Below are 15,311 nucleotides of genomic sequence, written 5' to 3'. Positions count from 1 at the left end.
AATGAAGAATTCAATCTTACAAGAAGTTAAAAAGGGAAAAAAAAAAAAAAAAACCTAGGAAAAACTGCTTTGGGATTGGAGCCAGTATCTTGGGGGGTGGGGTGTGGAAGGAAAAATAGGAAGGAACACACCCTCATTTGCTTCTAACACGGTTAGCTGATCTGTTTGAAATTAGATCTACTTTCAAATGTTTTAACTTAATTATTAAGCCATTTCTTAACCTCATGAATGCAGTTTTCATGCACTTTCAAATCTGGCCCAGAACTAATAGACCCTTTTACTTCAGTGGTTTTGGAAATGAACGTTAGATGGAGAGGAAAGCATTTTAACGATGCCTTTCTAAGGGTCAAAGCTCCGAAAATATAGTATAGTTTGTACATAAAACTCAGTACACCTGAATATCCTGCTGGCCCTTTGTCTGGTAATGAGGCAAACCATGCCACCCTTTAAAATGCCCGCTTCCTCTCTGCGGGCAGTCGGCTGTGTTGGTGCTGAGCTATCTGACCGCTCAAGTGAATACATTATTAGGATCAAAGTCCCGGTAGATGAGAAACAGGTGACACCCAGGGACCCTGGGGCAGCCTTCCCTTCCCTTGTGAGAAAGAGGGCAGGTCCTGGTCTCCATTCTAGAATATTCTTTAAAAGGCAGTGTAAGGAATAAGAGAAAGAAATGCCTGGCAGTAAGAACAGTCAGTGATATAAGATTGTTATGAGTCTCTCTCTGTGAATTTGTCATTCTCACTGTGTGGAGGAACCCTTAAATTGATCTATACGAAATCAATGGCTGATGAGCACAACTTTTGCAATGATACAAGACTATGCAATTTTTACCTTCATTGCCTAAGGTAAAATGATGATCTAGCATGTGCTGCAAATTATAATGATAATTATTATTAATTATCAGTGACCAACATTTACTGTAACAGGAGCTGACATTTATTGATTGCTGAGTCATTTCTATGGAAATCCTATGAAATGGGTTCTATTGTTATTCCCCAGTTCCAGAGGCAAGAACTAAGTTGGAAAGAGGTTGAATAAGTGTCCCAAGCTCTGTTTCTTATGGTAAATCAGGGATTCAAATGCAGATGATCAGAATACAGAATCCATGTTATTTGCTACACTGTGTTGGATGGTGAAGACCAATGGAAGCAATGTACCACTTAGAACAGTAAAGACATTAAAATAAAAGCCATTAAATCACTGATTTTTAAAGGAATACTTACTGCATCCCTTTATCAAATATTAACATACATACTATGCAGGTATGTTGTCCACAGTATCTAATTTAATCTTCTGCAAATCACTTATCTCCATTCTACAGATGGAGAGACTTGACTGAAGAAGGTGTGCTGTACAACATTGTAGGAATTGTGGTCTGAACCCACACCTGCCAGGCTCCAAGTCTCGAGCTCTTTTCAGAGAGCCACCCTGCCTCTTCTTTCTTTAAAGTGATTCTTTACAAATACGAAGAAACTTAAAAAGAGGAACACTTTGGAATAAAACTGCTTACTTCTAAGTTTAGAATTAGGAGAGAATTTTCTTCTTTTCTCTTTTTTGCAAGGCACAAAATAGCTCTGACTTCTTGAGTATGGATCTAAGAGATGGGAGGATACAAGTGGTGTATGGTAACAGGGGCCACAGAAGAAGAAACATCAGCAGTGGATCTGGTTCATCTTTATCAAGCAGCAGCAGTGCTCACATTCCCTGGTATTCCTAAGGCAGACTCACAGCTCGAACACCTCTTGGAACAAGGGGAAGATGGTTAACACTGTCCATTTTCTCATCCTTTTCTTCCTCTCTCTTTTTGTACCTAGTGTAAGCTCACTCTGGTATATTAAAAGTCTGGTATTACTACATTAAAATAGTAAAACTGCTTTTACAAATATCAAACACTCCTCCCCGACTTGAGCATCATTTTCCTGGAAGAGTGGGGTCTTGAATTTCAGTGTGCATCTGTATTATCTAGACAGCCTTTGAAAAAACAGAGGACTAGGTCCCTCTCCTAGAGTTTCTAGTTCAGTTTTGGGTTGGGGCCCATGAATTTGCCTTATAACAAGTTCCCATATACTGCTGATGCTGCCAATCAGGGGACCACACTTGAGAATCACTATCATAGAAGTGAAGTTGAAGTCACTTAGTCGTGTCCGACTCTTTGCGACCCCATCAACTGTAGCCTACCAGGCTTCTCCGTCCATGGGATTTTCCAGGCAAGAGTACTGGAGTGGGTTGGCATTTCCTTCTCCAACTATCGTAGAACACCTATGAAAATGTAGATGTCCTCTGCTTTCTCCCATCTCTTCTTCATCCTAAGAACAAAGCTGCCTGACTGTGTCCACAGAAAAATGCACGATCTGTCCTTTATGTTTTTATTCCTTTGAACCTTATAGTGCTTTCCATAGGATAACTACTACATAGCTTTTTTTCTGAAATTAATTATCCTTAAAGAATACTTATTCAAAAATGTTCCCTATTTGGTTAGAGGTGGCATTTTTGGCTCCAATCTTCTCTAAAAATAATCAGACAAATTTTGTCTCTCTATCCTATTCTCTTTTCCCTCTATTCTTCTAACCAAACTGAAAAGAGGAATAGCAATAACCATTTTAAAATGTTACTACATGCTGTTTTTATTAGGATATAATTTCTTGGAGGACAGTTACCTTTTGACTCTACAGAAGCTTTCCTTTTCCACCATGCTATGGGCATTTACATAACTATCATTATTTGAAAATAACTAGGCCTTATTTCTATTAATATCTACAGAATTCAAAGTCCTGCCACAGGGTAGGCATTCAACCCGTTTTTGTCAGATGAAATATTTCAAACACTGAGTCTTAGAGACAACCGAGGTCCAGAGAACCTAAGTGATGTACAGAAGGTCACAGAGTCTATCACCACAGAGGCCAGAATCCTCTGATCCAGATCTCGTAACTCCCACCTGGCCTGAGCTTTTCCCCTGGTCTGTTGTACCTCTCCCAGTTTTATCAGATGTCAGTGGTGCCTAAAGTGAGACAAAATAAGTCCAAAGTAGTGTAGGGCTAAAGACTTAAAGAATAATCATAATATTCTCAATTAAGGAAACATATTTACTATGGGAAACACTTTTTTTTAAACAGTATTTTGCTTTAGATGCTTTGGCTTTTCTAGTTTCTTTATAATGTGTGGAGGAGGAAGCATTTACTGTAGAAAAACTCAGGAAAAGCCAAGAAAATTTAAGAAGATAGAAATTCTGATGGGATTAGTTTCTTTGGCACTGAATAGATTACCCTATCAGAGAAATTCACCACCCCCCCCCACCCACAAATAATGTGCACTGCATAATCACAGCTAAATAATTAACAACCAAAGGTCATCTTCGGAGTCTGCTGTTTCTAAAGCAGCTAGATTTAGGGGAAAGGGGAGATAACCACTTAGTAACTACTTACTATGTCCCAAGCCTAGTTTTAGGTGGTTTACATACACTGTCGAATGCGTTCCTTTCAACAACCCCATGAAAGAAATGATTATCCCCATTTAACAGACTAAACCAAAGCTGAGGAGTAAATTGAGAAGTCGAGATGCAAATTCAGCTCTATCTGACCCCAGGGTCACATTTCATCCACAGAGTGAAGCTCATTTTTTCACTGAAGAGTTCCAGTACCTTTATCAGAGCTCAAAGAGCTCAAAATGTCTGAGGCAGGATTATAACCTCTATCGCCTTCCTCTAAATCCTATAAAAATGGAAGCTGTTCTCCTGTTTAATCTATTTTGGTTCATATCATCAGCAAAAACGTTTGTAACACCAGGACAAATGCTTTTTTGAAGAAGGCTTTTTGACCCCGAGTTTGGCATATCTTTAAAAGCAGACAAATAATAAAGCGGAAAGCTCTGTTCATTAATTTACATGAAGTCACAAATGGTGATAAAGGGCTTGCCGGATGTTCCCCTTAACGTAAATGCACAAATCAATATTCTGAACCCTTTGGCCTCATGCCTGAGATCAACCTATATTTCCTAGAGCGGCAGAAGGGCCAGCAGTCAAATGACCTTTATCCTCATCTCACCTAGGACTTTAGGGTCAACCCAGCCCAGAGGAGGGCTTGGTCAGGGAGCTGATGACACCATTTCCCAGGCTGGAGGGAGGCAGAGGAGAATAGAAAAGGCTGGCCCGTGGAATTTAAATGGGGCTGCCCTCTTAGGAAGTAACATTACCGTGAAGGAACCAATGAAAGGGTGCTACTTTTCCTCATTTGTATATAATTATAATGCGATGCTTTAAAATACCAGCCATTTTGATAGGCATACATGAAGGAATTAAATCAGGCAGGCTCTTTGAAATAACAGTTTGCCCACTGCTGCTATTTGCCATAAAATCCTTTTCACTGTGGCAATTTAAAATCAACCTTGTAAAATATACCATGAGGAACAAGAGATTTTTTTTTTTCTTAAGTCACTTGCTTGAAAAATGTCTGAAGTACTACCTAAAATATCAAAAGCAATATAATTCAAATGCTGGATTTCATTGCTCCTTCCTGGTCATCCATCCAAACCCCCAAGTATGATGTATGATTTTTTTTCTAAACAACAGAAAACATTAATTTCTATGCTTATATGCTTATCAAGTTGGAGAGTTCACTCCTGGTCAAGTGGGCTGACACACTTGGCAGGGTTTCGACAAAAGCTGGCCCACATCACTCCATATCAGTCAGACGGCTCTGCCCACAGAGTCTTCACATGTCTGTGTCAAGCTCGTGAGAAGTGTCACTCACTTTCGGATTTCAGAGACTGTCATCACAATAGGTGAGAATACAGATAATACGACCCTCTTTGTCACTATTCCTAACATTTAATTAACATGCCTTTGCCATTGCTTTGGGGTGGGCGTGGGGTGGGGTGGGAGATAATACATCTACTAAAACAAATCTAGAGTTATACAGCCAGATAAATATCACTCATCATTTTTCTGAACGTTAAGTCAGTGCTCTACTTTTTATTTTTTTTGGAGCACTTAACAATTGTGTTGAAGAAAGGACATCAAATGATGCTTAGAAATGTGATACACATTTTCATTTCACACTCCATCAGCTTTTACAGCTGTAGCTCAATGAAATGTAGGAGAGAGCCTGGCAAACAGCCATATTTACCAAGGTATAAAATAGGGGTCAGGTTACTTTTTTATAGAAAGAAAAAAAAATGTTTAATTTTCACTCCACATGACTAAAGCAGATACTCAGCTAACACCCTAGAGAAAGGCACCATAACCATATCCACTGACATGGTTTACTGCCTGTTTAACTGTAGGTAGGTTTTGGTTTTTTTTTTTAACTGCATTATAACCATCTTCACAAAGCACGAAAATGACCCTTTTTTTCCTTACCTGCTTCCACTCAGGATCTACTGACACAGAAACATACTGATCAGATCATCTTTGGTGTTAAATCTTTCACCTGGAAATAATGGCTTCTGCCCTCTGCCTCTAGCCTAGAAGCAGAAAGAGCTTCTTCCCTCCGCAGGCAGAGAAGCAAAGCTATAGGCATCAGCAAAAATGCATCTTTCTAATTCGGATTTCAATCTGTCAGAAAGGATTAAAGCCTCATGCATATATAAAAAGGAAACTGTACAAGATAACAGAAACATGGTTGGAAATCACTGAGCTTCCATAGCTGCCTTTTTACCAGCTGGGCAGAGTGGAAGGCCGTTTTTACCCACCTCTGTTAAACCCGAGACTTCTCCTCTTGCTAATGGTTTGCTGATGGATGGCGTGTATACTTTGGCGTCCGAAACTGGCTGCCCCTTCATAAAATGTTTTCCTGATTCATAAATGTCCACTTCGACCATTTTCCCCATGAATGTGGGGTTCTTTGGCACTAAAACCTAAAAAAAAAAAAAGACAGAAGACTTAATTTTTAAAAAGTAAAATTTTATTTTAGAACAGTTTGAGGTTTACACAATAATTGTTAACATAGCAAAGAGAGCTCACACACCCCAGGTGCAATTTCCCTCTCATTAACATCTAACGTTGGTATGATACATTTGTCACAATTAATAAGCCAATATTGATGCATTGTTGTTCAGTCACTAAGTTGTGTCTGACTCTTTGTGAACCCATGGATTGCAGCACGCCAGGCTTCCCTGACCTTCACGATATCCCACAACTTGCTCAAATGCATGTCCATTGAGTCGGTGATGCCATCCAACCGTCTCATCCTCTGTCGTCCCCTTCTCCTTCTGCCCTCAGTCTTTCCTAACATCGGGGGCTTTTCCAATGAGTTGGCTCTTCGCATGAGGTGGACAAAGTATTGATGTATTACTATTAACTAAAGTCTATAATTTATTCAGATTTCCTCACTTGTCCTTTAATGTCCTTTTTCTCTTTAGGGATCCCATCTTAAGTGGGCTCTGTCTTCCAGATGCTCAAAAATCTGGGTATCCAGCAGACAGGGAGGGCATTTCTGGGAGGGGTGGGGCTGCAGACAGTGCTCACTTCTTGCAGGACGCCTGTGGTCCTAAGGCACGTGGAAGGCATAGCCAGTTACTTTTGAACAGGCCTTTGATATCCTGCTCTCGGCTGTCCCAGGCAATGAAGAAAACTGGGACAACTCCAATGAAACCCTCATACGTTTGGAACCTTGCAAGTTCACTGTCAGAGTCACGATTTAAGCAGCCCCTTTAAATTAAGGCCTGAATATTTGGGTGCATGTGTGTGTGTGTGTGTGTGTGTGTGTGTGTGTGTGAGTGTGCACATGCCTGTTGTTTTGGGGGAAGAAGAAGAACATTTCACAGCCCCCTTTTCCATAGTTCAAACCTTGGTGTTTGGAGCTAAATGACTTCTTCAACTGATGGTTTCCATCATTTCTTTCGCTCTGTTATAAAATGCATGTTATTTGCTAGTTCTGCGTCCACATAGAGCCAGCTCCTCTGAAGGGTACTTTGGCTGGCTCACAGGAAACTGTCAGAGGGTCTCTTTCCACTAAAGATTACAGATCAAGATACTTGTTTACCTCCAGCAAATGTTTCTCCTCTTCTGGGACTTACACGTAGCCCGTATGTATTCTGTTCTCCCTCACACTTCTATTTCAGAACTGGAGCTACCTGCCAATCTTTTCAACTCAGAATCCAAAATAAACAGCCTAATTCTAATCCAGCAGTCTACTCTGATATCTAGATACAATCTTCACTTCTGGAGGTCATCTTTTGTAGAAAAATAATTCCTATGAAATCTTCGATAGGCTTGGTTGTAGAGACCAAAAAAAAAAAAAAAAGTCAGATGAGAGCCAGAAATTCCATAGCCAGTTTCTCCGAGAGGCTAAATTGGATCTTGGTGTTTCTGAGTTTGATTTTTTATGACCATTGAGTACATTGCTTCATCAAAGTATAGGAAAAAGGTCACCTGGGTGGTGGATTACTCATGGCAAGCAAATGAACTAAGAGAGCCTTAGTGTCAGGATATGAAAGCCCTTTTAAATCAGTTTTTATAAAATAAGAAAATCTTTAGAGTAAACTGTCCCTGGGAGATCTGGTAGTATTCTGGGGGAAAATAACTCTCCTTGATTTGCTGCCTTGATCTGAATGAAGGGCTCAGTGTTTTTTCCCCCTCCGGCTTTAATAATTGGAAAAAGCTCCACTGCTTTAAATTGGAGGAAACAGCTAATGAGGCATGCCATCGCCTTTAAAATGAAGGGGGAAAAAAAGTTCCCTGCTGAGGCAAAAACCCAGATGGCAAGAGAAAGAAGAGGAAAGACGCTACCAAAATATAATCCAGCTCCTCCAGAGAGCTGAGCAGAAGGCTGACCTGAAGAGGAAGAGGGTTCTCTGGAGTCATTTACTGAGACAGAAAATGGGGAAGTCTCAGCTCAAACATGGAGAGCTGGGATCAGTCCTCAACTGGCTGGCTCAGAGGTAAAGAATCTGACTGCAATGCAGGAGACCCAGGTTCAATCCCTGAGTCGGGAAGATCCTCTGGAGGAGAAATGGCAACCCATTCCAGCATTCATGCCTGGAGAATTCCATGGGCAGAGGAGCCTGGCGGGCTACAGTTCATGGGCTTGCAAAGAGTCAGACGCAACTTACCAACTAAACAACCACCACCACCTCAATTGTAGTCTCTACTGGGGCCTAAACAGGGCATGTTCAGCCTGGGCCTTGTAAGGCTCTCCCCCGTTCCCTGAGGACCCAGTGCCCGGCGTGAGATGAGTCCACATGGAACACCCATGCTGGAGCCCCCCTCCCACTCCTGCTTCCCTGCTTCTAACACAGGCGGTCAGCCTCCCTTGTTCATCCCTTACCAGGGTGGCCCATACTGGCCTGAAGAGCCTTCCCAAGCCACAATCCACAGAAAAAAAAGTTCACTTCTCATTTGATGAGAGAAGAACAAAAAAGTAGGAAAACCTACCTGATATTAAGAAAATACGATCCAGGGATGACCCAAGGAATCCCTCTGCCCCTAGGAGCGTCTCTCTCTAACCGGAGGGGCCTATGGCACCTCCTCCTTGGCCCTTCCCAGGGCCAATGGCCCCTGAAGGAGGCACTGTCTGCTTTAGTCATTTTTGAATTGCTTCACCCCCTGGGGAAGTGCAATCCCAAACACTGACTAGAAGTCTGGCTGCTGGTGCAGCAAAGCACGCTGCCTTAGAAGGGCAGGGACTGGGGAGCTCCTTCAGGTGGGCCTCGAAGAAAACTCTCCAAGTGAAGCTAGTGTGATCCTCACTCTGGTCTCCAAAGTTGTTCACACAATGTGAGCTGAGTCCAAGGAACTCTTTTCCTTTTGCCCTCAGCACTTTTCATTATGATAGAAGTTTTTTTTTTTTAAAAAAGGCAATACAAAAAAAATAAAACCCTGAAACTAAAAAAGCCAACCAACAGACAACCAACCAAACGCCTGTTAGAGCACTGAGACAGGGAGAGGAAGTCCCCGCCCTTCCAGGCTGATGTCGCCGGTGCAGACATCCTTCCTGTCCCCTGGACAGAACTTTTCCCTCCACGGTGCCAGGCTGTGGGAGGCTGGGGCAGTCAGAACTGCCTGTTTCAAACTCCCCAACGCCAGAGGCTGCTCCCATCAAAGACGAATGAGGACTAAAACAGACTTACTCCTTTGGATAGAATGTTTTGTAGATTAAGCCACAAAGATAAGCCCCACGTTAGCTTGGCTGGCTTGATGCTATAAAATAGCCTTCCTGCCACAAGATGCTATCAATACGAATCTCTGCTACTTTAAGTCTCTTTTGCTTAAATTGATTTACTTTCAGAACTCTTTCTCATTTTGGAGAAATCCTGAGAGTGTGGGAGTGTCTCTTACCTGCTCGTAGAATCGATTGTGCGCAACATAAAACTTGGAATCAAAAGATTCTTCCGTGACTAACACTTGTTGTCTCTGACCAATCTGCGGAAAGAGGGGAGAAAAAAAATAGGAGCCATCAGGCAGATGTCTGAGAATCCAAAATAAACACCAACCCAAAGAGTTATGGACCAGCAAGTCATGTCTTTTTAAATTGTTTTTTTAAGATTTTTTTTTTTTTAATGTGGACCATTTTTAAAGTCTTTGTTGAATTTATTACAATATTGCTTCTATTTCATGTGTTGGTTCTCTGGCTGTGAGGGATGTGGGATCTCAGCTCCTCGGCCAGGGAGGGAACCCACACCCCATGCACTGAAAATGAGGGCCTAACCACCAGAGCACTGGGGAGTCCCAAGTCGTGTCTTCTCGAATTTAAAGTAGATCTAGATTGCTAGCTACTTAACAGCCAATACAAGAATCACGGATTCAAATTTCCAGAAAAGCATTATTATTTATGTAGTAATATAAAATTTGGGTAGAAAAAAATCTTATTGTCTTAGAGAACTATGAAGCAAAACTTGATCTTATGTCTTCCTTCAACAGAAGTTAGATAATTAAGGCTTCTGAGACATACAAAAATCTTCTAAATATCACTTTGTTTCTTGAAACAAAGTTGCAAAACAAGCCAGAACAAGCTGCTTCTAATCCAAATTCATGAAAATATTTTGGCAATATGAGAGACTGGTAATAAACATTAATTTGAGTTATGAGGGATGTAACACTAAAGAAAATGCCTCAAAAACTAGTCATTAAGTCTCTGCACCTAAACATTTCATATGCTGCATGCAATTCTGAAATTATTGATTAATTCAGTTATTTGCTTAATATATACATTTTCTCTCTCATAGGTAACTGTCTCTTTTTTTTTGCTGCAGCTGTGACTGCATATTCACTTTATTTTTTTAAGAGACTATTCTCTACAGGATCTGTATTTATGATTTAAGCATGAATTTTTAATAACCAAGAAGTTAAATTAGCCAAAACGCTGGTTTAAGCAATGTGACCATTCTAAATTATTCTACCATTTCCAAGTTTATTCCACTGTGAAATGCAACATTTAAAGTATCAGTTATTTTTTTTTTTAAACAAGGTTGTCAAAATGGCTGATGTAGCAAACCAGCTATATTAGATGATTATGCCTAGAATCATTTTTGCCATTGCTCCTTGATAAATACAACCCTCCATGTTAAAGTACGTTGGCAAGATTTTTTTGAACAAAATCCCTTTTCTCATATGTAGGGACTTGTCACCATGTTCAGGCAGTTACCACTTAGGAACCATAAACACAGCTGCACTAAATAGACCACCTAACAATTAAAAAGAAAAAACTGAAAACACCAAACTCCTCTCTCCATTATACAATGCCAATACCTAAATACACTGTAATTTGCTCTTTTTTTTTTTTTAACTCTATCATTCAAATGTAGCCACTTAGTAAAGTCTTCAAGATGACACATCACAGACTGATGTAGTTCACTCCTTGAAAACCAGTGAAAGTTCCTGCAACATTCATCTCTTAAAAATCAAGTTACAACAAAAGGAAGTTCTCCTAACTTCTACTTTGAGCTTTAATGGCCCTGTTTATTTAAAAAAAAAAAAAAAAAAAAAAAACAACCTGATGAATACTGGGTTTCACTGAAGTATATTCTTCTGGAAGGAAACTTAGAATGTTTGCACACATTTCACAGTGTGAGTTGCTTATGACTTAGGATAAGTATCTGTCAATGGTTCTTAAGGAAATCTGCAATTACACTTCATCTAACATTAAGTTTTCAGGAAATTAACAACAATACGAGACTGCAGAGCCACCAAAAACGAATGCTGAGACTTTCCTCTTGTTAGAATTAATGTGGATGTTTGCAGTTATCACTTTGGGGGTTATTCTATTTTATCTGGAGAGACTAACCATGACAGTAATTCACACACATAGAGTTAGGAAAACTTGCTATGTTTATACAGCACAGGGCAGGGCATTTGATCAACCATTAGAGAACAATTTGTATGGAGTATTTAACTATTTGCCAATGGGATTCAGGAAAATTGCGATGGGCAGTCATTTATAATGGCAAACACCTCTCCAGTCACCCTTTTGGTCCCTTCAGCCATCGATTTTGTCTCATTGGCTCTTTAAGTTCCCCAGAAACTACTGAGCAAAAATGAGGACTTTGACCAAAAATTGATGCCATCTATCCCCACCCCCTGAAACTGCCCTCCCCGCCACAAAAAAAAAATAATAAATGCTCTAACGCAGTATTTTTTAAAGAATGAACTGAACACCAAATATGACTTTTAAGCGAATCAATGGTTTCAAATAACCTTAAAAACAACAACAAAGTTAAGGAAGTGTGTAGAGGGGGGACTGAGCTGGAATTCTGGAAGAGGCAACACTGCCTTGGTGACAGTAAGGAAACTTACAGGCCAAACGTGTAAGTCTCAAATCTTTTTTTAAATGTGCCATCTCCCTATTTTCCAACTGCTTTCTCCCCAACTCTACGTGACAACTCTGTGTGGTTAAAGATCACATAACAAGATTTAGGGTGTAGTCAGTCGCTCAGTTGTGTCCAACTCTTTGTGACCCAAAGGACCGAGGCCTGGCAAGTTCCTCTGTCCATGGGATTTCCCAGCCAGGAACACTGAAGTGGGTTGCCATTTCCTTCTCCAGGGCATCTTTCGAACCCAGGGATTGAACCCAGGTCTCCTACATTGCAGGTGGATTCTTTATTGCCTGAGCTACCACGGTACCAGATTTAGGGTAATTATCCTAATTTGACTTAGAATGCCTCTACTGCCCAGCAAGGTAGTCTTGGTCTCAGAGTAAGGAGGAGGGCTTCAGGAGCAAAAGGGAAAGGCTATAGATACCCTAGGTCCCTAGGACTACCATCACTCAGCTCTCAAATATACTAAAGGCAGAGGGATCCCCCAGGAGAGGGATCAGCCTGTCTTACAGAAGGATAGGTGTACATGGAATCTTCTCTGAGATTCTGCAGCATCTACTCTCTGCTGACGTTCTGAGATTCTGTGAGAAGGAGGCTTCTTCCCTGGCTTCTCACCCTCGCTGACAGAACCTCCCCAGCAACTGGAATCTCTGACAGGAATGCAAGGCTACCTCACTGGCTTTGAGACAAGCCCCTCGCAGAGGAAGTTAACAGAATGACTGCTTGTGTAATTTAAAAAAATGATCAAACTCCTGAGTTTACAGAATATATATACAGGTATACACACATGCCCATAGAGAGAGAAAGAGAATACAAAGGAGGTTGAAGATACTGGTTTCAATGCCCTCTGTGCCTGGCAGCACAATATGGCTACTCAGCAGGAACGATGAAGACGCAAGTGGAACTGTAAACCCACAGAAGGATCCAGAGGGTGACTCCCAGGTAACCGGAACTTTCAAGGACAGGATGGAAGGGGAAAGGGATGGAGGGAGAAGGAAGGGTCAGAAGAAGGAACACACAGTTCCAGCAGAACCCTGGGGAGAGGAAGAAGGGTTATTCAAAGACATCAAATGCCACATGTTTGAACTGGAGAGTGGGGCAAGAGGACACAGGTCTGAGTAGATTATTTTTAAGATAAAAGAAATTTGGCTACATTTTGGGCCTTTCATTTCCTTACAGGAAAAAAATGAGAGTTTGGTAGAAGTAACAATGGAGGTGGTGAGGTGAGCAGACTGAAGAGGAAGTGGATTCTGATTTTTAGAGGACCTTTCAGGTCCAAAATTCTAAGTCATCATTCATGGTAGATCTGATCTGCTGACAAGGTTTCAGATGAAGGAAATTTGTACTCTGAATCCAGGCTGTCCCTTTTCTCCCAGTAAATGTGTGCTTAGAGCCCTCTGCAAACTATCGCCACTTTCTGAAAGGAACAACTTGATTTTAATACCACCAAAGAAACATTGACAAAGTCTCTCATAAAGCTATCCAGTGACCTGCGCCTGAAGAATCCTGTTAAAATCTTCCCAACAAAGTCCTTTTTAAAATAATCTCTTTGCCTTTTGATTTGCTTTACAGGTACATAATCTATTAGCTGATTTATAAAATGCTTCTTTAATTTCTAAAGCATTTTAGAGTTTAAGAAGTTGGGAATATAGTCTCTTGCACTTTTCACTTTCCATTTACAAAGTCTGACCTTCAGGACATGCGTCAGAACTTTTCAAAGTGGTTGTCAGACCTGGCACCTGCCGTAAGCAGACAAATGTACTCTGTAATTTATTCATCAGATGTCCGTGAAGACAGTGGCTTTTCCTATGACACGCACAACTTCTTTCAGTCCATGTGAACCTGACTTCAAAATTACATTTTATGAGAAATGAACTGCAGAAATGTTGCAGGGAGGAAGCCAATTCTGACTCCATGTTGGAAACTTTTGTTGACTTGTTTTTTTTTTTTTTTGCTTTTATTACTGTAATCAATACTCCATTGCTTATTATTATTGATACTCCATAGCTCGCCTGGAGGACCCTGCCCCTCTATTTGACTGTAAACTAAAGTGCCTTGGTTCAGCTCATGGAGAGAGAGTTTGTCCCTGTCCACCTGTGAACAGAAGAGATTAACACACCCCTTCCAACAGTTGGCCATTCCCTTGGAGATGTCTGGCAAGACGGAAGACCCTTTCACTTGACTTTCCCACTGCCTCTTCCTCTCTGTTCTGCCTTTTGACTTTAGCTTCTCATTGTTTCTTTCTCTCTGATCTATTAAAGAATCTGGCATCCAGACCCCAATAAGATGGTTATTTTGAGGTGCTAGCCTGCCAGCTTGTCGGTCTGCCAGCTCCCCGATTAAACTCTCTTTCTTGCCTCAACACCTCATCTCTGGGATTCACTGGAGCCTGCTGTAACAGAAACAGTCCTATGAAACCATCCCTCCGTTTCACAGATGGGGTTACTGAAGGTACAGAACAAGCCCACGGGATCCTGCATGACTGCTAATCTCTCAGAGCTGATGGAACCATGGTCCCTGCTATGAAGGTGGGAAGTGCAGGCAGGGTAGAACTTTCCAGGCTTTGTTGGAAAGACGTGAAAAAAAAAAAAAAAAAAAAAAAGCACGTCTGCTTTTTCTTTTTTTTTTTTTCAAACACAAAGGCAGAAAATAAAGACTGCATTCCCTTGAATAGACAAAGAAGCTCAGAACCTGAAAGGGGCTTAGCAAACTCTGATTTCACAGAGAGGAGACTGAGGTTCAGCAGAATGCACTGATCTGTTCAGTGGCCGAGAGAAGACTTGGAAGCATCCTTGCTACTTGATCTCTCCTATGGAATTCCTAGCTGCAGAAAACGTACAACATCAGGGCTCTAATTCTGGAGTGTGTGGCTTTTCCTTGAGCAGAGAAACATCTGTGACAGACAAAAAGCAGTAAAGCAGTGGCTTTTTTTTTTTTTTTAATTCAATCTGGGGGCCGATTTTTCAGTCCGCTATATAATCAGCTGGCTGTTATTTATGTCACATCTATGCTTCAAATTTTCCCAAGTGCCTCAAGTGGTGAGAAACATCAGTTCTAACCATATGGGCAGATAACACACAGAAAACACACACTTGCATGAAAAAAGCAGTGGTTTCCAACAGAATGGGGTTGCTGAATGAATGCTCATTCAAGTACATTCTATGTCTCCATGGGTCCTAAAACAAACAACATTCTGCACGGCTATTTCAGGATGTAAAGAGAGAAGCTAAAAAGAATTGCTTCAAGACAGGCAGATAATACTGAAATTTAACAAAGACATTAAGAGTACTTGGGTTTTTACCTTTAACCCAGTAAGAATTGTGACTTGTATAAGTATTCCCTGAACTAGAAGAAGCAGAGTTTCTTTTAAGTCCATAATGTGGCTTTAAAATATAAACTTTATGTAAATTTTACTTTTTTCAACTTTTTTTTCCACCTTTCTCACTTTTGTTTTACTTAAACAGAAAACCTTATGTGTGGCTTTGGAAAATAATTGCAATTCACTTTCTACTCTTAAAGGGTCAGGTTATAGAGATTTCAATAATTCAATATAACTGCTCAGAGTA

At 40.8% G+C, this 15,311-nt stretch overlaps 1 protein-coding gene across 7 annotated transcripts in view; it reads right to left on the bottom strand.

Annotated features, from left to right (window-relative positions):
• Positions 1 to 15,311, bottom strand: part of CDKAL1 (CDK5 regulatory subunit associated protein 1 like 1) — a 617,913-nt gene that overhangs the window by 14,911 nt on the left and 587,691 nt on the right. For all 7 annotated transcript variants that reach the window (XM_045162607.1, XM_045162600.1, XM_045162601.1 and 4 more), the window contains 2 exons: positions 9,272 to 9,355; positions 5,686 to 5,850 (listed from right to left, as the gene is read on the bottom strand). In XM_045162607.1, coding sequence (XP_045018542.1) covers positions 5,686 to 5,850; positions 9,272 to 9,355 — 249 coding nt within the window. The remainder of the gene's footprint in view (positions 1 to 5,685; positions 5,851 to 9,271; positions 9,356 to 15,311) is intronic.

The sequence above is a fragment of the Bubalus bubalis genome, chromosome 2 (assembly GCF_019923935.1).
Source record: "Bubalus bubalis isolate 160015118507 breed Murrah chromosome 2, NDDB_SH_1, whole genome shotgun sequence".
NCBI classification, from domain to species: domain Eukaryota; kingdom Metazoa; phylum Chordata; class Mammalia; order Artiodactyla; family Bovidae; genus Bubalus; species Bubalus bubalis.
This window is presented reverse-complemented; position numbering and strand designations above follow the sequence as displayed.